This window comes from Giraffa tippelskirchi, chromosome 5 (genome assembly GCF_054371585.1).
Source record: "Giraffa tippelskirchi isolate mGirTip1 chromosome 5, T2T-mGirTip1v1.2.pri, whole genome shotgun sequence".
NCBI lineage: Eukaryota > Metazoa > Chordata > Mammalia > Artiodactyla > Giraffidae > Giraffa > Giraffa tippelskirchi.
Window position 1 is genome coordinate 540,135 of NC_137279.1, and position 20,974 is coordinate 561,108.

The 20,974-nt window shown below is 51.3% G+C and overlaps 1 protein-coding gene across 18 annotated transcripts in view; it reads left to right on the forward strand.

Annotated features, from left to right (window-relative positions):
• The window catches only part of IPO9 (importin 9), a 37,943-nt gene that overhangs the window by 11,884 nt on the left and 5,085 nt on the right, over positions 1-20,974 (forward strand). For 14 of the 18 annotated variants that reach the window (XM_081487288.1, XM_081487291.1, XM_081487289.1 and 11 more), the window contains 12 exons: positions 1,025-1,113; positions 1,766-1,852; positions 2,318-2,437; positions 2,548-2,648; positions 2,834-2,892; positions 3,472-3,623; positions 4,253-4,351; positions 5,383-5,489; positions 5,928-6,067; positions 8,802-8,961; positions 19,017-19,243; positions 20,591-20,739. In XM_081487288.1, coding sequence (XP_081343414.1) covers positions 1,025-1,113; positions 1,766-1,852; positions 2,318-2,437; positions 2,548-2,648; positions 2,834-2,892; positions 3,472-3,623; positions 4,253-4,351; positions 5,383-5,489; positions 5,928-6,067; positions 8,802-8,961; positions 19,017-19,243; positions 20,591-20,739 — 1,490 coding nt within the window. The remainder of the gene's footprint in view (positions 1-1,024; positions 1,114-1,765; positions 1,853-2,317; positions 2,438-2,547; positions 2,649-2,833; positions 2,893-3,471; positions 3,624-4,252; positions 4,352-5,382; positions 5,490-5,927; positions 6,068-8,801; positions 8,962-19,016; positions 19,244-20,590; positions 20,740-20,974) is intronic. The other 4 variants (XM_081487284.1, XM_081487286.1, XM_081487285.1 and 1 more) reach the window with 1 other exon arrangement.

The window sequence follows — 20,974 nt, forward strand, 5'->3', positions numbered from 1 at the left end:
CGTGGGTGAAGATTGGTCACCTCACACTAGGGAGCTGCTCCATGAGGCTGGACTGAGCTCCGGGGGCCGCTGAGGCGAGCGTGCAGGGCGCAGGGTGCCATGTGTGGGCAGGAGACCAGGAGGAGAAGGGGCTCGTCGGGGCTGTGTAAGGCACTGTTTCTGTCTGCCTGGTTTAGCAAGGCTTCCCATTAAACTTCCTGTTCATCCACGAGAACCAAGGCCAGTGGTGGGAAGGCAGCGCAGGCCCAGCTGTCGCAGCAGAGGCCGCTGACACAAGCCTTGGCTCCCTCTTCTGTCTCAAAGCGCTTTGGAGACCGCGGCTGCTGGCGTCCTGCACTTTCTCTGACTTGATGAGTGACTTCAGAAAACTTACTTTGGACTTAACTATGTGAAGGGTGATAAATTGAAGAATGAGCATCAGAGTCCAAAATGCCGTTGGTCAAGCAGCAGACAAGTGAGCGGACGCGGCCTCGGGGCCTGTGTCCCACGTTCAGTGACGCATTTCAGAGCTCAGCTTGCCGTCTCGGTGCCTCCTGAGGTTTTGGACGTGAAGGGAAAGTCTCATTCCACGGCCAGACTGATGGAGTAGTGACCCCTTGCTCTTCCTCTGAGCGGCAGCCTGACCTTGGTCAGTAGACGCCGTCCCCATGTGCAGGCTGGACCGGAAGCCTGGTGTCTCCCAGGCTTTACCATGTGCGTCACGGTGGCGTCAGGGGGGCAGGTACTGAGGGCAGAACCAAGGCGAGGCGCCTGCGGGCGCACCTGGACGCCGACACAGGGCGCAAACTGGATTGACTCCAGGTTCTCCTCTGGTACCCAGAGGGTTCTCCACAGCCTCGTGCGTGCTCCTGTACCTCTGCGGTGTTCTCCTCCCCTTCTAACGAATAATTCACGCTACTTCCCTGCCCCAGGGTAGGGCTCCTGGCCAGTGTCTTTCCCTGCGTGCTCCCTGGAAGCAGTCCAGCGGTTGTCACTCGAATGTCGTTATAAAGCGTGTTGTTTTTATTGCCTACTTTCTTTGTAGAATTCACTCGAGAAGTCACCGATACGCAGATGCCGCTGGTGGCGCCCGTCATCCTCCCAGAGATGTACAAGATCTTCACCATGGCCGAGGTAGGGTCTTCACGTTGCCGAGAGCAGCCCTGGCTCTCGGGAGCCTGTTGTGTCTGCTGCTGACCCCAGACCTGAAGACAAGAGCTGACCAAGGACTGCATCGGATGAGCCTCGGCCCCTTCCCTTGCGACCGGGAGGACGGGCCTCTGGGGAGAGCGGAGGGGCTGCCGGCCCTGCTAGCGCAGCTGCCGTGGGGCTGTCCAGGCCCCTCTGGGGCTGCCTGCCCGCCTGCCCCCCGGCCGCCTCAGCCACGTGGCGGGCACAGTCTCCCGCACGGCGCACCCCGGGCCTTGCTGTGTGGTTGGGTTGATGACTCCCCGGCGAGTGGTGTTTCGGCCTCTCGGCTCCTCCCCGTCCCTAGCTAGGGGCTGTGTTTTGAAAGCACTGCACTGGCTGTTGGAGTTCCGAGGCGGGCCCAGCTTCGTGTTTTTATCGGATTAGCCCCCAGGGCCCATTGACAAGGCTGATTCTATTAAGTTCTCACATTGTGTTGCCTTTTATTCTGTAGATTAAATAAATCTGTCCCCTGGACGGGAATGGTAGCCATTTCCTGTCTCTCGGGGATCCAGTCCCGTGTCAGGGCTGAGTGGTCACAGTTGAGTCACACGCGCGTGCACACTAGCCTCGCGGCCCCGCTGTGACTCATCCCCAGGTGTATGGGATCCGAACCCGCTCCCGAGCCGTGGAGATCTTCACCACCTGTGCCCACATGATCTGCAACATGGAGGAGCTGGAGAAGGTGAGCGTGCCTCAGCCACGGCAGCTGACCTGCCCTGACGTCTTGGGGGGGGTGTTGGGCTCACACCAGCCGTGCTTTTGATGCAGTGAGCGGCCTGGCTCGATTCCTCACCCGTGTGTAGCTTGGTTTCCTTTGGTTTGAGTCTTGTTTTTCCTAGCACCTTGTCCTGCATCCTTTTCACACTAGCTGGCACCCAGAGCTTTATTGCTCTTTCACTGCCTCCTGTGTGGGACCAGCCTAGCTAAGAAATGCCAGTCCCTGGGATTCAGGAGTGGTTTGAAGAAGCTGCTGGTGAGGAGCTGCTAGTGTTGGATAAGGACATGGCAGACCCTGGGGACACCTCCAGTGACCTTGTGGCCACACCCTTCTGACTAGGGCCTGAGCCTGGAGGGTCTGGAGGTGCCACGTGCCTGGATGCCATGCATTCGGGCTGAGTCCAGGACTGATCTTAATTTCCGCCTTCAGGGTGCAGCCAAAGTCCTGATCTTTCCTGTGGTGCAGCAGTTCACAGAGGCCTTTGTCCAGGCCCTGCAGATCCCAGATGGTCCCACATCTGACAGTGGGTTCAAGATGGAGGTCCTGAAGGTAAGTCCTTTCTGTTGGGGAGGTGCTGGGAGTCTGCAGGGTGGTCTGACATCAGTAATTGTTCTCTCATATCACTTGTAACTCTTGGGTTTTTTCCTGTAACTTCTCAGGCAGTGACAGCCCTGGTGAAAAACTTCCCAAAGCACATGGTGTCCTCCATGCAGCAGATTCTGCCCATTGTTTGGAACACCCTCACCGAAAGTGCAGCTTTATATCCTTTCTGGGAGAGGGAAGGGGCCCGCCACCCCCATGGTGGGGAGTCTAGAGCCTTGGGTCTCCCATGCATGCGGCTCCGCTTCTTAAAGTGCCTCCTCTTAGTGTTGGAGAGTGTCATGTCCCCTTGGAGACCGTGTGTGAAGCAGACTGCAAGTTCTGTTTCTTTACTCTGCATCATACTTACGTGAGGACAGAAGTCAATTACACAGAGGAAGTGGAGGACCCTGTGGACTCCGATGGTATGTAGCCTGTTTGGTCTTAGTGGTGTACCTCGTAGTGGAGAAGGGAGCCAGGAAGAGCCAGGACAAAGGCAGGAACTTAGAGGCTTTGCTCTCTCGAGAATGTTCTCATTGAGTTTCCTGTCAGTGGATTAGATGTGGGGAAACGAACGTTGAAAGTCTGTAATCTGTTCCTCATCGGCATTTGCATAAGTCTCATGAAATCATGGAATTTCTCAGTGGAAAATATATTCAGCGTTTCACATTCTTTTTTCTTTCTTTTGGCTGCACTGCGTGACTTTCAGGATCTTAATTCCCCAACCAGGGATTGAGCCTAGGCCTTCAGCAGTGAAAGCCCCAAGTCCTACCCACGGGGCCACCAGGGGATTCCCTGGTTCTTCTGCTGGAGAAACCAGAGTGCTTAGCATCCTCAAGTTCCCTTCTCTGACTCCTCGGGCCCTCTTCCCTTCCCTGGAGACTCGGAATTAGCCAGTGCTTTCACTGACCCCTGACTCACAGAGGTGATGTAGTTCCTTTCCAGCATCTGTGCTTCCTTCTGCCTTCTTGTCACTAAAAGTTTCTCTCACGTACTTCCTGTAGGTGAAGTCCTGGGCTTTGAAAACCTCGTCTTTAGCATTTTTGAGTTTGTCCACGCTCTCCTGGAAAACAGCAAATTCAAAAGCACCGTCAAGAAGGCCTTGCCTGAGTTGATTTACTACATCATCCTCTACATGCAGATCACCGAGGAGCAGGTAACTGTGTGTGGGAGTCAGGGAGCGGCATGAGCGTGGGATCCAGGTCGGGGATCTGTTCATTTCTGAGAGCTGACGCCTGAAGAGCAGCAAGACCGGAAGCTCTAGGAAAGCTGTGATTCCATTCACGGCATTTTGCCGAGTCCCTGGGTGCTGGGGTTTGTCGGCGTCTGTGGTAGGTAGTTGGGCGTGTAGAATACTCCCACTTTTATACCTGCAGGACCCCCAGCCAAGGGCGCTGGTAGCAGGAAGAGCCTGGCCTGGCTCTGTAAATGGTGAGACGCCGAGCTCGGAGCGTTAGCCCGGCCAGAGGGTCATCAGGCCAGAAGGGAGCATTAAACATACGGTGATGCCTGTGTTGCGTCCCAGGAAGTGACATGATTTTCACATTAGATTCACTAGACTCAGCAAACTGACCTGTTGGGGTCACAGCCGACCGACAGTAGGACGGGCCAGCAGTCAGCCACCTTCTGCAGCGGCCTGGGCTGCGTGGCTTGATAAAGGGTTTGCCTCTGTGCATCAGAAAGAGTAGCATTCTGTTCAAGATAACAACAGAAGGTTGGGGTCTTCCCCCTTGTGTGGACCAGAGGAGGGAGCCACACAGGGAGCTGACGGCGCCGTCCTTTCAGATCAAAGTGTGGACTGCCAACCCCCAGCAGTTTGTGGAGGACGAGGACGACGACACCTTCTCCTACACCGTCAGGATCGCAGCCCAGGACCTGCTGCTGGTGAGGGGGCTGCCCGGGACACGGACGGCGCTCGACTTCTCTTCGTTCTAGACCTCCCTCGAGCCTTAGCTCAGCACTGGTCTTAGGCAGCTTTACCTTAGACTGTGGAGGGTAACAGAGTAGCTCAGATGGTAAAGAATCTGCCTGCAACCCCACAGGAGGCCTGGGTTCAATCCCTTGGTCAGGAAGATCCCCTGAGAAGGAAATGGCAACCCACTGCAGTGTTCTTGCCTGGAGAATTCCATGGACAGAGGAGCCTGGTGGGCCACAGTCCATGGGGTCGCAGAGTCGGAGATGACTGAGCGACTAACACAGAGCATCTCAAGTGAAGTCTGAGACTCAGGAATTTCAAAGTCCTTGGTCTGGTTCTGATGTACATGCCAATATTGATGTAAGAATTGTGCGGGGCATGTTACTCTAATGGGAGAGGGTGTTTGCGTCAGGCACTCTGCAGTTTGGTTCAGTCTCCAGTAAGAGTCTGTGTGTAGCGCAGACTAGAGGCTGGCAGGCTTGAAAAGCATTGATTGCTGTGAGGTGAACGTCCAGGTGGCTGCCCGTTTCCTCTGGCTCTGACCGCAGCACAGAGCTGTCTCCAGCCTGAGGTCTGTGGAGAAGCGGCTGCCTGTCTGGTGCGACCCGCATTCCCATTTCACTGTGGGTGGGCAGTTCTCGTTGTCCTTTGGTGTTTCTAAGGCACCTCAGGAAGGCCACGCCATGCCACTCGGTAGGTTAGCCTTGCTTCTCCAGGTTGCGCTCCCAGAGGATAAATACCTGGTCCATTACCATCCACAGCTGTGTCTCTTATTGACCCCTGATGCTCTGCAGAATGTAGCCATGGGAAGCCGTCCATTCTGTAAGCTTTAGAGAGCTCGGCCTCTGCAGAGAGACTGGCACTGCTTTAACTAGAGGCCTTTGCGCAGCCCAGGATTGCATTGTGAATGTATCTGGTCACATTAGCCACATGCACGGCAATGCAGTTACAGTTTTAATTTGCACAGAAATGTTCGTTAGCACCTCTCGTCTCCCCCTAGGCTGTGGCCTCTGATTTCCAGAACGAGAGCGCGGCAGCCCTGGCCGCCGCGGCCGCTCGGCACTTACAGGAAGCTGAGCAGACCAAGAGCAGCGGCGCTGAGCACTGGTGAGGGGGCCGTGGGCGCCCTCATGGGGCACCCTCTGGGCATCGGGTGAGAGGGGGCGTGGGCACCCTCGTGGGGGCACCCTCTGGGCGTCGGGTGAGGGGGGACGTGGGTGCCCTCGTGGGGGCAGCCTCTGGGCGTCGGGTGAGGGCAGGCATCCTTGCTTTGAATCACCTTTTCTAAAGCAGTTTTTCCTTAAAATTGTTGATTCAGTGCTTTTATTTTATCCCTTTTTAAAAAGCCTGGAAAGGAAGGACTTTTGCTTTGTCTGTAGTTAGAAAAACCTGTTCCTGTTAAATTATACTGTTTTCAGATACAGGCTTAGATCGGAAGAGCAGCTCAGTGCCCTTCAGGCTCAGGCTTGCTGAAGTGCCTTTCCCTCAAGTGTTTGTGTCTTTGGCGATGGGTGTGTGTGACCGGGCTGTGGGTCCCTTGGGCAGGTGGAAGATCCACGAGGCCTGCATGCTGGCGCTCGGCTCAGTGAAGTCCGTCATCACCGACAGCGTGAAGACTGGCAGGATCCCTTTCGACGTGCACGGCTTCCTGACCGGCGTCGTCCTGGCAGACCTCAGCCTCTCAGGTGTGTCTCAGCACAGCAGGATTCTGGGGGTCTTCACTTCTGCTGTTCACTGAGGTAAACCTTGGGGTGAAAATTCTTCTTGCAGCCTGGAGCTGGAGCACCTTTGACTCTGAACTGCCCGGGGACCTTGACTCAGGTGTCGGCAGCTCTGAGTCTGGGGTGGCCTCATCGCTCATTCTTCCTTGCCGTTCTCCCACGTCTGCCCCCAGGTTCACGCCTGCTGCCCGGGGTGGTGGTTGGTGTCTGAACAGGACGCATGTGTGGCTGCTGTGCCGTGACGACTCTGCAGGAGTTCTGAATGCAGGGCCCCTGCGCCCTCCGGCAGCCTATGTCGGGCTCGTCCCCTCTGTTTGCTTCCCGTCAGTGTTCTCAAACTATTCTAACTAGATGATTACAGCGTTCTGGTCTCACGTCCGTGTCCACTACTAGCCTTAAAAATAACCGCCTTGGCTGCACGGAGCTCATTCCTCACGGCACAGGGCCGCGGCTGTGGGACCGCGCGTCTGCGGGACGGCGTCAGTCCCTCGTTCTCGTCCTGAGAGCCAGACCCCAGCTCTGTCTCTGCTTCCTCGCTGAGCCTTAAGCCATGGGGCCCTCGCGTTGTTCCTGCCAGTCCGCTGTCGTGTGTCCTTTTCCTCAGCTAGCCCTTTGGGTAGCTGAAGCCATTGGAGAATCTTCTCCTCCGTCTCTGATGAGGTTGTTAGGTCATCTCTCATTCTGATCACAGGTCACAGACCTGAACAGCTGAGCGTCGTGACCCCAGACCCGCTGAGGGGCGCGGACCCGCTGAGGGGCGCGGACCCGCTGAGGGGCCCCAGACCCGCTGGGGGGCGCGGACCCGCTGGGGGGCCCCGGACCCGCTGGGGGGCGCTTTCTGTTCTGCAGTCGCCGCGCGTGCGCTGCGTTGCGCTCGATGAGCGTTTTTCTCTCTTCTGCTGGAACGAGCAGCGTGTGCACGCAGAAGCGCTGTCTCACACACCTTCCATCCCACAGTGCCCGGCCCCCGATGCACACAGTGTGATTACATGTTGATGGCAGTGCTGGCGTTTCTCACACCCACCAGCATATTTTTTCCAGAATTTGCCCTAGCAAAGCGTTTCTATACAAGCCATTCTCAAACTTTTTGGTCTCGGGACCCCTTTACACCTTTAAAAATTATCAGTGACGCCAAGGAGACTTTTTTGTCACATGTAACAGTATTTAACATACTAGAAATTAAAACTGAGAAGCTTTCAGAACATAAGAATTGCAAGCATACGTCCCGTTAGCTGTCAGAGCCGTGGTGACAGGTCATGTAACCTTTGGAAAACCACTGGGTACTCGACAGGGAGTGAGACTGAAACAGACGAACATTGTCTTAGTTTTGCTTCGAAAATGGTTTTCACTTTTGTAACTTCCAGGACTTCCTGGACCATAGTTTGAGAATTGTTACTCTCCATTATGTGATTTATTATGTAATTATCTGGCACACTTTGCTAGGTTCTATTGAACAGGTCCCATCAACTAATGTTTATTGTACAGGTAACAAAGTTAAGCCCTGTGACAGCTGAATAAGTATAGTGTCTATCCTCAAGCATCTTACTAATAGGCAGGGCGTAGTCATCCTTATCCCAGTGGCTAGAATATCAATATATATATATTTGAATACATACATATATATATATATATATATATAGTCCATGTTAGAAAGCTGATGACGTGAGATTAAAATGGCACAGAGACAGTTAGGATTACTTCAGCCCAAGAGATCGGTTAAATAATGCAAGGAGAGGTGAGTGTGTTGGCTTAAAAGCCAAGCACAGAAATGCCAAGATAAGATGACAGCTTCCTAGGGTGGGCTGCATGCCTGAGTTGGGAGGCATAGAGGGGAATTGGAAGTGATGCCAGAGGCACTGATCCAAGGGGCTTTATTTGGTAAGCTGTGAAATTTATTGACATTTTAAATAAGAGAATGACAGATGTAATTTGTAACATTCCAGTAGTGGTCCAAGAGTAGGGAAAAGCTGGCTATGGAGAAGCTTCCAGAGAACTGGTTAGCAGTGCGTGAGGAATGGGGAGAGCTGGGGTGGGGTCAGGGCTGGGATGTCTTTTTAGTCCAGGAATGTTCAGCATGTACCTTGGGAATCTGGGAGACTGCTTCTGTGCCATAGGTCACACATTTGCTTCTGTCTTTCACGGTCTTGCTTTTCCTGTTCATTAGCTGTGTGTGTGTGAGGTGGTGCCCAGTCACGGCGGCGCGCCGAGGCGGGGGTAGGGAGGAGGGGCAGGGAGCTGGGCTGTGTCCGGCCCTGCCCCTGACCCGTGTCCGGCCCTGCCCCTGACCCGTGTCCGGCCCTGCCCCTGGCCTGTGTCCGGCCCTGCCCTGGCCTGTGTGTGTATGGTAGTGCCCAGTCACTGCAGGGCGCTGAGGCGGGGGTAGGGAGGAGGGCCGGGGAGCTGGGCTGTGTCCGGCCCTGCCCCTGACCCGTGTCCGGCCCTGCCCCTGACCCGTGTCCGGCCCTGCCCCTGGCCTGTGTCCGGCCCTGCCCTGGCCTGTGTGTGTATGGTAGTGCCCAGTCACTGCAGGGCGCTGAGGCGGGGATAGGGAGGAGGGGCGGGGAGCTGGGCTGTGTCCGGCCCTGCCCCTGACCCGTGTCCGGCCCTGCCCCTGGCCCGTGTCCGGCCCGGCCCCTGGCCCGTGTCCGGCCCGGCCCCGGCCCGTGTCCGGCCCTGACCGCGCTCTCTCTCTCCCCAGTGTCTCCTTTCCTCCTGGGCCGAGCTCTCTGGGCTGCCAGTCGTTTCACTGTTGCTATGTCCCCTGAACTGATCCAGCAGTTTCTTCAGGCAACAGTTAGTGGTCTTCATGAGACACAACCCCCATCAGTTCGAATCTCTGCAGTGAGAGCCATCTGGGGGTGAGTACGCCATCTTAGAGCAAGCAGACCTGTTTTAAGAGAAAGTTGCTCAGGGTAGAAGTCCCAAACAGCAGTTACCCAGTTCACTGTGTTGCTCGGAAATTTCTGACGGAGATCTCCTGCAGAAGGAATGTTGGCAGGACAGGGCTTCTGTGAGTCCCAGATATGTCCTGTTTTTACTCCTCTTTCCTTTTCAATTCAGTCCAGTTCTGGGACCATCTGGACAGCTCCCTCCCTCACAGAGGGACCAAACCTGGGCTCTGAGAGAGATCTGACTTGCCTGGGGCTGCACAGTTGTGGAGCACAGCACAGAAGCAGGCTGAGAGCCCAGCCCAGCTGCTTGACCGATGGTATCTGTGCTAGAAACCAAATTTGGGATAATATGGCCTGGAAACTGTGTACGTTTTCCCCAGTTTTACATCTTTCTCACAGCTCGTGGCTCAGGTAGTCCTTTATTTGTGCTCCTCCCCAGAACAGAGAGGCATTGGTGTTTGCAGGAATGTTTTCAGGTCCAAACCTAAGAGCCTCAGTTGAGTCCTAAGAATTGCTTGAAACCCTTAAAACACAGAGTTTACCTTCCACCTGCCTGCACTGCCTCCTGACCTTCTGAAACAGATTGAGACGCTGGGCACTGTTGTGTGTCCTTAGCACTAGGGTGCAGGCTGTCAGAGAGGTCTGAACAAGGCGCCCCTCGCTCTTATCCCTCCTGCACCCACAGTTTGGCATTTGTCCAAGTGCGGAGCCACCTGAGGACAAGGAGAAATGTTTTGAGAAGACAGGCTCACATCCTGACTGCTGACTGGCCAACCACAGCCCTGGCTATGGTCCCATTTGGCTTGGTTCTGTCATCATCATCAAGCAGCCAGGGGGAATCTCACCCTCCTGTGTATCAGGTTATAGGAGCACAGACTGTCCCAGCTCTGGATCGAGGAGTGGTCCAGGAACTCCTGGAGAACATTGACTGAGACAGTTACCCACAGATGAGGGAGCCTTTGTTGAAGCCACAGTCCAGTGGAGATGCTCCAGCATGGCGCTGGGGCGAGACATTCAAGACTGGACACTCGGAAGAGGCTGGTCACTGAAGCCTGAAGGAGCTGACTGCTGCTTCCAGTGTGAAGACAGCAACGCGAGAGGAGCTGACTGCTGCTTCCAGTGTGGAGACAGCAGCACGAGACATAAAGGAGCCTGAAGAAGCAAGAAAACGGGACATCAGAAAAGAGACAGCAGTTTCCAGTCCCCAACCCCAAAGACGCGGGGATCTGTGATTTATCTGATAGAGTTCAAAGTAGTCATTTTAAGGAGTTCAGTTAATGGCAGGAAAGCACAAAAACGCAACTTCATGAAATCCGAAAAACAACTCACAGACAAAATGAGAAATTCAGTCAAGAGAGAGAAATCATAAAAAAGTAACAAATGAATTCTGGAGCTGAAGGATACAGAAAGTGACATGAAAAATGCCATAGAGAGCATCAGTAGCAGAATGGATCAGGCAGAAGGAGTCTGTGAAATAGAAGACGGTGCGTTTGAAATGATCTAGTCAGAGGATGACAGAGAATAAAGAACGAAAACGAAGAAATGTAAACCCAGTGGTGCCTTTAGGAGAAATGGTAGATACATAATTGGAATCCCAGAAGAAAGGGAAGAAAGCTTTGTAAAGAAATTGCATGAGAACTTCCCAAATCTGAGGGGAGATTTGCACCTCCTAGTTATAAAGCTAATATACTTCACCCCAAAATTTCAGTCCAAGGTAATCTTCAAGACACAGTATAATAAAACTATCTAAAATCAAAGAATTTTCAAAGCATCAAGAGGCAAAAACCTTTTTCTCGTACAAGGAAGCTCCCATAAGGCCAGCAATAGATTTCTCAGCAGAAACTTTGCAGGCCAAGAGACAGTGGAATAATACATTCTAGGTGCTGAAAGAAAAAGCTGCCAACCAAGAATGCTTTACCTAGCAAGGCTGTCCTTCAGAAGTGAAGACTTTCCAAGACAAACAAGCTGAAGGAGTTCTTCACCACTAGACATGCCTTACAAGAAACACTGGAAATTCTTCAAGCTGAAATGAAAAGATGCATATTACTAATGTGAAAATGTACAATATATTGCTACGGGTAAGTATGTTATTGATTCAGAATACTCTTAATACTGTGATATGATGGTGTTAACCACCTGACTCTAGTATAAAGGGTAAAAGATGAAAGTATTACAAATAACCAGCTCAATGAACCCAGGTCTTCCGCATTGTAGGCAGACGCTTTACTGTTTGAGCCACCAGGGAAGTCCTCATTATAACGAATGCACAGTATGCTGCTGCTGCTGCTAAGTCGCCTCAGTCGTGTCCGACTCTGTGCGACCCCATAAATGGCAGCCCACCAGGCCCCGCCGTTCCTAGGATTCTCCAGGCAAGAACACTGCAATGGGTTGCCATTTCCTTCTCCAGTGCATGAAAGGGAAAAGTGAAAGTGAAGTCGCTCAGTCGTGTCTGACTCTTAGCGACCCCGTGGACTGTAGCCCACCAGGCTTCTCCGTCCATGGGAGTTTCCAGGCAAGTATAAAAGAAGTTAAATCATGACATCAGAGACATTAATGGATGGGAATAAAGGGGTAGAGTTTCTTTATATCTGTAAAATGCTTTATGGTGACCACAAAGCAAAAGTCTGTGATAGACGCACAAACAATAAAGAGAAAAGCAAGAAAGCATTTCTCTACGGAAGATCACCATTCACAGAGGAAGAGAGCCAGAGGGGAAGTGGGGAACAGGGGGCCACAGGGGAGCCAGCAAACAATTAATAAAACGGCAGTTAGTAAACTGGGCTTACTTATCAAAGGTTATCTTAAATATAAATGGACTGAATTCTCCAATTAAAAGTCACATTAGCTGAATGGATTGGAAGGAAGAACCAATTGAGACTACAGGTCTTAAGACACACAGGCTCAAAGTAAAGGAATGGAAAAAAGATACTGCGTGTTAAGTAGAAACGAGAAGAGAGTGATAATATCTGTGCTTTTATCAGCAAGTAGACTTTATTCAGAAGCTGTAACATGAAACAGCCCATTATATGATAAGGGAGTTAATTCATCAGGAAGATAGAACAGTCACAAATACATGTGCATCTGCCATCAGAGCACCTAAGTATACCCAGCAGATATTAATCTCCGAAAGGAGAGACAGCAGTACAGTAACAGCAGATTTATGCCCCCTCCCCTTTACCATGGGTGTTTGTCCAAACAAAATCAGTAATGGGACACTGGACCTAAACTACGCCTTCAACCAGATGGACCCAGCAGACCTGCTGAGCGGTTCATCCAGCAGCAGCTGAGCGTGCCTCCTTCCCAGGCACGCCTGGGGGACGCTCCCGGACAGGCCATGTCCCAGTGTTAGTAAGTGTAAGGTGAAATCATACCGAGTGTCCTTTCCAGTCACGTGGAGGAAACGTTTGAAATTTGTTACAGTAGGAAAACCAGAAAAATCACAGATACATGGAAATCAAACAGTACTTTTCTGAACAACCCTTGGGTCAAAGGAAAAATTAAAAGAGAAATCTAAACATGTCCTGAAACACATGAAAATGGAAATACAACATACCAAAACTTACAGGATACAGAAAAAGGCATTCTAACAAGGGAAGTTTATAAATAAAAACACTTACATTAAAGCAGAAAAAGAAAAAACAGTCTCAGACAACCTCACTTTCTTCCTCAGGAGCTTAAGAGAGAACAAACCAAGGCCAGAGGCAGAGGAGGAAAATGAGAGCAGCGACAGGAAAGTAGGAACCAGAGAGATGCTCGAGGAGCTTAGTGAGGCTAAGAGCTGGTATCCTGAAGAGATCAACAAAACTGACAAACTATAGCCAGACTAAAAAGACAGAACACTCACACAGATCAGAAATGAAACAGGAGACTTTACAGCTGATAGCACAGAAAGACAGAGGTTCATGAGCGACCACTGTGAACAAGTATATGCCAACAATGGGCTTACCTAGAAGAAATGCACAAGTTCTTAGAGACATACAGCCTAGGAATCCTGAACCATGAATTTGAAGATCTCAACAGACCAGTAGCTAATGAGGAGAGTGAGTCAGTAACGAGAAACCTGCCACGAGCAAAGCCCAGGACCAGATGGTTTCACTGCTGAGTTCTACCAGACGTTCAAGGAAAAATAAATACCAGTCCTTCTCAAACTCCCTCCACATATTGAAGAGGAAGGAACATTTCCAAACTCATTTTTCTAGGCCAGTGTTACCCTGATAACAAGGACACTACAGGAGAAGAAAACAACAGGCCAGTATGCCTGATAAGTATAGATGCAAATTCTCATCACAGTGCCTGCAAACTCAGTTCAGCAGCACAATAAAAGGCTCACACACCGTGATCAAGTGGGACTTATTCCTGGGATACAAAGGGCTCAGCATACATGAGCTAATTAATCATGTAATACGCCAGTTAATAGAATGAAAAATAAAAATATGTGAATATCTCAATAGATGCAGAAAAAGCACTTGACAAAATTCAGTACCCTTTCATGGCAAAAGCTTTCAACAAAGTGCGTAGAAGGAACATATCTCAACACAATAAAGGCCATATATGACAGCCCCCCAGCTAATATATTCAGCAGTGAACGGCTGAAAGCTTTTCCTCTTAAGATCAAGAACAAGGTAAGGATACCCACTCTTAACCACTCCTTCTCAACATAGTACTGCAACTCCTGAGCAGAGCAGTTAGAAAAGAAATAATAATGAGCTGTCAGAAAGAAATTTAAAAAATAGTTGCATCAAAAACAATAAAATATCTAAGAATAAACATAAGTCACCAAGATGATGAAAGATCTATACACAGAAAGCTATAAGACATCGAGGAAAGAAATTGAAGTCACAAACTAATAGATATTTCATGTTCATAGATTGAAATAATGAACATCATTTAAATGTCCAAACTACCAAAAGCGATTTACAGATTCAGTGTAGTCCCACTCAAAATTCCAATGGCATTTTTTACGTAAATAGAACAAACAACTCCAGAATCTGTATGATATCACAGTTCTTGACTTTAAACTGTATTACGAAGTGATAGTAATCAAAATAGGATGGTGTTGGCATTAAACCAGACACAAAGATCCATGGAGAATAGCGAGCCCGGCTGCAACCCTGCCCTTCTGTGGTCGGTCGCGTTATGAGAGGAGCCAAGAGGACACGGGGGGTGGACAGTCTCTTCAGTGAACGGTGCTCGAGAAACTGGACTTATCTTACACCCCGCTTATTTAACTTATATGCAGAGTGCATCATGCGAAACGCCAGGCTGGATGAATCACAAACTGGAATCAAGACTGCTGAGAGAAATATCAGGAACCTCAGATATGCAGATGATACCACCCTAATGGCATAAAGTGAAGAGGAACTAAAGAGCCTCTTGGTGAAGGTGAAAGAGGAGAGCGAAAAAGCTGGCTTAAAACTCAACATTCAAAAAGCTTGCTTAAAGTCATGGCATCCAGTCCCATTACTTCAAGGCAAGTAGATGGGGGGGAAATGGAAACAGTGATTTTCTTGGGCTTCAGAATCACTGTGGACGGTGACTGCAGCCGTGAAATTAAAAGACGCTTACTCCTTGAAAGAGAAGCTGTGACAAACTTAGCATATTCAAAAGCGGAGACATCAGTTTGTCAACAAAGGTCCGTATAGTCAAAGCTATTTGCAGTAGTCACGTATGGATGTGAGAGTTGGACCATAAAGAAGGCTGAGCACCAAAGAATTGATGCTTTTGAACTATGGTGTTGGAGAAGAAGACTCTTGAGAGTCCCTTGGACTGCAAGGAGATCAAACCAGTCAATCCTAAAGGAGATCAGTCCTGAATGTTCATCAGGAGGACTGATGCTGAAGCTGAAACTCCAATACTTTGGCCACGTGATGCGAAGAGCTGACTCAGTGGAAAAGACCCTGATGCTGGGAAAGATTGAGGGCAGAGGAGAAGGGGACGACAGAGGATGAGATGGCTGGATGGCATCACCGACTCAATGGGCATGAGTTTGAACCAACTCCGGGGGATAGTGAAGGACAGGGAAGCCTGGTGTGCTGCGGTCCATGGGGTCACAAAGAGTTGGACATGACTGAGCAATTAAACAACAGTCTTACACCATATACTGAAGCCAACTCAAAATAAAGACTTGAACCTAAGACCTAAAATCATGAGACTCTTAGAAAAACCATGAAAATTAAACTCCCTGACACTGGTCTTGGCAATGACTTCTTACATTCGACACCAAGAGCAGAGGCAACAAAAGCAAAAATAAATGAGTGGGGCTACATCCGACTGAAAGCACAGCAGAGGAAGCAGTGAGCCCAAGGAAGAAGCGGCCTACTGAATGAAAGAAAGTATTGGCAAACCATTTATCTGATAAGGGGTTAATATGCAAAATATATGGCAGACTCATGCAACTCAATAGCAAATAAACAGTCTGATAAAAAATAAATGGCAGAGGATTGGAAAAGACGTTTTTTCCTGGAGAAGACATACAGGTGGCCGACAGGTACATGAAAGGGTGCTCAACACCACTGGGTACCAGGAAAATGCAAATCAAAACCACAGTGAGCTCTCAAGTCAAACTTGTCAGCATGGCTAGTATCAAAAAGACAAGAGGACTTCCCTGGCGGTTCAGTGGGTAGGAATCCACCTGCCAGCACAGGGGGACGCGGGTTTGATTCCCGGTCCGGGAAGATTCTGCGTGCTGTGGGACAACTGGGCTCGTGCACCGTAACTAAAGAGAGCCACACACTGCAGCGAAGGCCCAGCAGAGCCAAAAGGAAAGACACTAGTTGATATTTTTTTTAAAGGCAGATAACAAGATGAACGAGGGTGTGGAGAGAAAGGAACACTTTTGTACTGTGGGTGGGAGTGTAAGTGGGTGCGACCACTGTAGAGAACAGTGTGGAGGGTCTTAAAAAACTGAAAATGGAGCTGCCATGCGATGCAGCCGCCCTGTTTGCGGATATCCATCCAGAGGAAAGGAAAACACGGTTTCAAAGCGATGCCTGCACTCCTGCGCCGCATGCTGTGCTGTTCACGTAGCCAGGCTGCGGAAGCTCCTTGAGGGCATCAGCGGAGAAGCGGGTGAAGGTGATGTGTGTCTAGTGGATGCAACTCAGCGGTGCGAGGGAAGCCTGCCGTCTGCAGCAGCCGGATGGACCTCGAGGGCGCTGTGCTGACCGAGATGAGCCACACTTACCTGTGGAGGCTTCGGAAAAGGCCGGGCTTGCTGTGAAGGAGAGCAGAAGGCCCGGGCGGGGTGCGGGCCTGGAGAGGTCGACGGGAGCTCGCTGCCGTCCCAGGAGGAGTCAGGTCTGAGGCTCCAGTGTGGGGCGGGACTGTCGGTGCCTGTGGTGTTTGTGATGGAGAGTGGAGACCACACGTTCCCCCCAGAAGAAGGTGAACCTGAGGGGATGGACGTGGTAATAAAGTGGAAGAGGGAAAACCCGTACAGTGTGGACGTGTATCCAGGCACCACAGCGCTCATGCTAACCGTTTCATAGATGGAGTACGCCGCAGTAAAGCTGAGAAAAATTCACATTTTATACTACTTTTATAATCAGAAAAAATACGTGAGAACTTTTTTTTTTTAACTCACTTTCAGTTCTCCGACTACACGGGCAGGGCTTTCTTGAAAGGTGTAGCCGCTGTCCCTGGAGAAGGGATGAAAGCCATGAACACGCAGAGCAGAGCAATGGCACTGCCCACGTTCACCACAGGGGCCGAGCCCCTGCCCCTGCTGCACTTCTCACGCCGGGCTTCACGTGGGGCCGCTGCCCTCCTCAGTTCTCCAGCCAGTCTCAGCCCGGCTTGTCCTCAGCGCGTCCCCACGCCTGCCCCGTCTCCTGTCCCCAGCAGCCCCTGCCTGGCCGTGGTACCGCTCAGCTGTCCTCTCCTCGCCCGGCTCTGACGCTGGTTCAGGTCACGGTGTGTGCACTGCTGCACGCTGCTCATAGCGCTCCTGCAGGGGGTGCTGACGGCAGATGCCTACACGTGGGCCACGTGTCTGCTGACCTTCCCCCACAGCTCCAGGGTCATGTGTGTGCTCCTGTCTGTGCCAGGACAGGCGTGAGTACCTGGAGACGAACAGCTCCCCTGCTGAGCTTCTGTCGACCACCTGCAGGCCTCCCCTGCCTGCAGCCCCTGTCACCGTGGAAGTGCAGACCCCGCACCTGTGGATGCCACACCTGAAGCAGAGCCCTGCCCTCTGCAGCCTGGTGCCCGCCGCGCCCGCTTCAGCCGCCCCCGTGTGCCTGCGGCTTCTCCTGCCTGAGTTCCCGCAGGGCCCTTGAGGGGTTTTGCTGCCTGCAGCCTCAGACTGCTGCCATCTTTATTATCTCAGCTCTCAAACTGGTCTTTCTAAAGTCGAGTACTTGTATTTTTGCTGCTGCAACGGAAACTCTCGTGGCCCTGGCTATGCTCTCCAAGCTCTGGGATGCAGGTACCCAGGACAAAGTCAGAGCACGCCAAGCAGTCCGTGAGGCCACTGGGCACACGCAGCGTTTTCCTGGGGTGTCAGTTCCCCTAAAGACTCCAGGGGAAAGAAGAAATTAGATGTTAGAAGTGGTGTGTGAAAGAAAAAAACCTTTGAGCCACACTGACTTCCAGAGTAACGTCTAACCTGTTTAACATGGCGTGGAAGATCCCATGTGGTCTGAGCACGCAGGGCGGCCTCTCTGACCTGCCAGGCTCTGTTGACACTTAGAGTGCGGCCACCTCGGGAGGAGTGGGCCCAGTCCGTCCCCGCGCACGTGTCTGCCCAGCCCACTCTGCAGGAGGGGTAGTGTGGAGCACGGTGGCCTCGAACATCAAGGCGCTATGAGCCAGCAACAAGGAGTGGGCAGACCTGAGGTCCAAGCCCACAGGTGTACCAGTCACCATGGCCTCTGAACCCAGCGGCTGACACACAGATGTTTAGGACGTCTAAGAATTACGTTAAGAGAAACCATTCATTGAAAACCTGGGGACAGCCTTGTCTCTGCACTAGGTTCTTTTAACATACTGAAACAGCGTTTTTATTGACTTGTTACCATTCCATAGATAACAAAAATAAAGACTTGGATAATGTATTTTTAATAATGTATCCATTGGACATGGTGAGCAGCATCTAGTAAATGTTTATTGATTAAGAGGTTAATGAGGTAGAAGTATGTGTAACAAACGTTTTTTAAATAAATTAAAAAAAAATTTTATGTTGGAGTATAGCTGACTAACAGTGCCGTGTTAGGGTCAGGTGTCAGCACGGAGAGTCAGTCGTGCATGTGTCTGTTCTTACACTCTTTTACCATTTAGAGGATTACAGAGCACTGAGCAGAGTTCCCCGTGCTACACAGCAGGCCCTTGTGGTTATGTGTCTTCAGTACAGCAGTGTGTACACGTCCACCTCAGACTCCACTATCCCTCCCCTCCGCCCTTCTCCCCCTGTGAGCACAGGTTCATTTTCTAAGCCTGTGAGTCTGTTTCTGTTTTAAAACAAACGTCTAAACCCCACAAATAGTACACCAAGTTTGTAAGTATGAGTAAAATGTTTCTATAAATTGATCTAATTTCAGGATGCAAAAGCCGCCAAAAAGTACAAAATTTTTGTAACGTGGAAGTAAAAAAATAGTCTCCTACTATTAATGAATAACTGTTGTATTGGAAGAGATTTAAAAACACTTAACTGGGAAAAAAAAAAAGCGTATAGATATATATATATATTTGTCTGTCTATCGGAGGAATGTGCCTAAAACAATAGTCCGAGGAACCGTAATGCATTTGACTTAATATCTGAATGATTTGGACATAGCTGAGACTGGGATTTCATAACAGAACAGGGGGATGAAAGAAATTTTAAAGGCAATCGTGAAGACCAAAGCAGAAATACAGTAGAAAACATAGAAATGGTGGTGCTGAAAAATCTAAGAGAAAAGCTACAGAAAGATGTAAAGGTCTAGCGAGCTCTAGAATAGCTTCATAAATCCTGTGACAGGTCATGCTGACTGGAGAACCCAGCGCGGGGGCCTGCTGCTGAGCGTCTTGCTTGTCTCGCTCCCCAGCTACTGTGACCAGCTGAAAGCCTCGGAGAGCACAGCCGTGCTGCAGCCCTTCCTCCCCAGCGTCCTGGACGGCCTGATCCACCTCGCGGCCCAGTTCAGCTCCGAGGTCCTCAACCTGGTGATGGAGACCCTGTGCATCGTCTGCACGGTGGACCCCGAGTTCACAGCGAGCATGGAGAGCAAAATCTGCCCCTTCACCATCGCCATCTTCCTGAAGTACAGCAACGGTACACGCGGGGCGGGGCCACGCGGACGCCCCCCGGGTCTCGTGGGCTGGTGCATTAGAAGCAGAGGCGGACCATAAATTGGCGAGAGTCTGGTTGTGTGCAGATGCAGACAGCAGAGAACCTGTGCCTGTGACTCGCTCTCTTTAGGAGCTGGAGAAAAGAACCGGCAGTGAAGTAGGAGATGGAGCAACTAAATCAAAAGCTTCCCAAAAGAAGAGGCCTAGAACTAGGACTAGAGGGGAGCTGAAGAAGAGACAGGCAGAGGTCTAGGGTCAGGGGTTCATCGCATGTTTTCTGCAGTAGCAAATCTTTGGAAATAATTAGAGATTAATTACATCCATAAAATGGAATGCTGTGCAGCCATTAATAATCCAATCTCAAAGAAATAATTAAAGCCATGGGGAGGTGCTCACCTTGTAGTAAGTAAATAGATTGTTTTCCAAAACTCGTAGCATAGAATCCCAAATTTTGGTTTTAATATCAGCAAGAACATTGAGGACACTTATATCTGAAGAATGCATGTGGAAGCTTGGAAGAGGGTTGGTGCTAATGTGAGGTCGTACTAGACATTTTAGGCCACGGTCCATGGGGTCACAGAGAGTCGGACATGACTTAAGCGACTAAGCACGCACTAGACATTTTACTTGATTCATTGTTTCACTTAAAAACGTGCCCTAAGGAAGGTTCCACCCTGCGTGGGTCCACACTGCGTTCTCCGCCCGTCACGTGACACCCGCTGAGTGGCCGTGTTAGTGTCTGTTTGCTGTTCTGCTCACGCACCGCTGAGTGCTTCACAGCTCTCGTCTTGCACGGAGCATGAGCCTTAGTGCCTGCACGTTGAGTGCTCCGTAGAGGGAGGGTGTTTCCATTTCTCGTAGGTAGATGAAGCAGGTTTAGCTAAAGCTCCGTTTCTTCACGAGGCTCTGCTGTGCGAAGGCTTTCTCTTGTGCCCTCAAGTGGCTTTGGGACCACCCCCAGGAGCTGGTGTGCAGTCCTCCTCAACATGTGGGACCCGGAAAAGTCAGTGTTGAGGCAGTTCTGAGACAGTGGTGTCTTCTTAACAAGCTGTCAGTGGGGGCTTCTTTTCTAAGCATTTGGGCTCATAATCCACGTTTCACAAGAATACAGGCATTAAAGGTTTGTCCCAGGGAAAGAGGCAGTTTTTGTTTTCGGAATAGCTGTTGCTGACTTGTCCTCGGCTCCGTCAGGTCACACGCGCTGCCTCCTAGGCCCTGGTGGCTGCCCTGGGCCCCGGGTCCGGCTTGAGAGATTGGGCAGAAGCTGGCGGCTTAGGTGCGGGTCAGCGGCAGGCGGTGTGGCCAGAGCACGCCCATCCTCTCTCCTCAGACCCCGTGGTGGCCTCGCTGTCTCAGGACGTCTTCAAGGAGCTGTCCCAGATCGAGGCCTGCCAGGGCCCCATGCAGACACGGCTGATCCCCACCCTGGTCAGCATCATGCAGGCGCCCGCGGACAAGATCCCCGCAGGGCTCTGTGCGGTGCGTCCTCATCCTTACGGGCCCCGCGCCGCCCCTGACCAGCCGTGATGCGTTCTCAGGGCAGGGGCGTCCCTGGGCACAGGGCGGTGGGGCCTCTCGAGGCTTCCAGGAGGGGGCTCTTGTTCCCTATGTGACGGGGCAGGACCGCTGCGACACCAGCCTGGCTGGGTATCCCACAGCCCTTCCCTTTCCCCCAGCTGCGGGCTGCCGCCTGGGGGCTGGGAGCGCCCTCCGC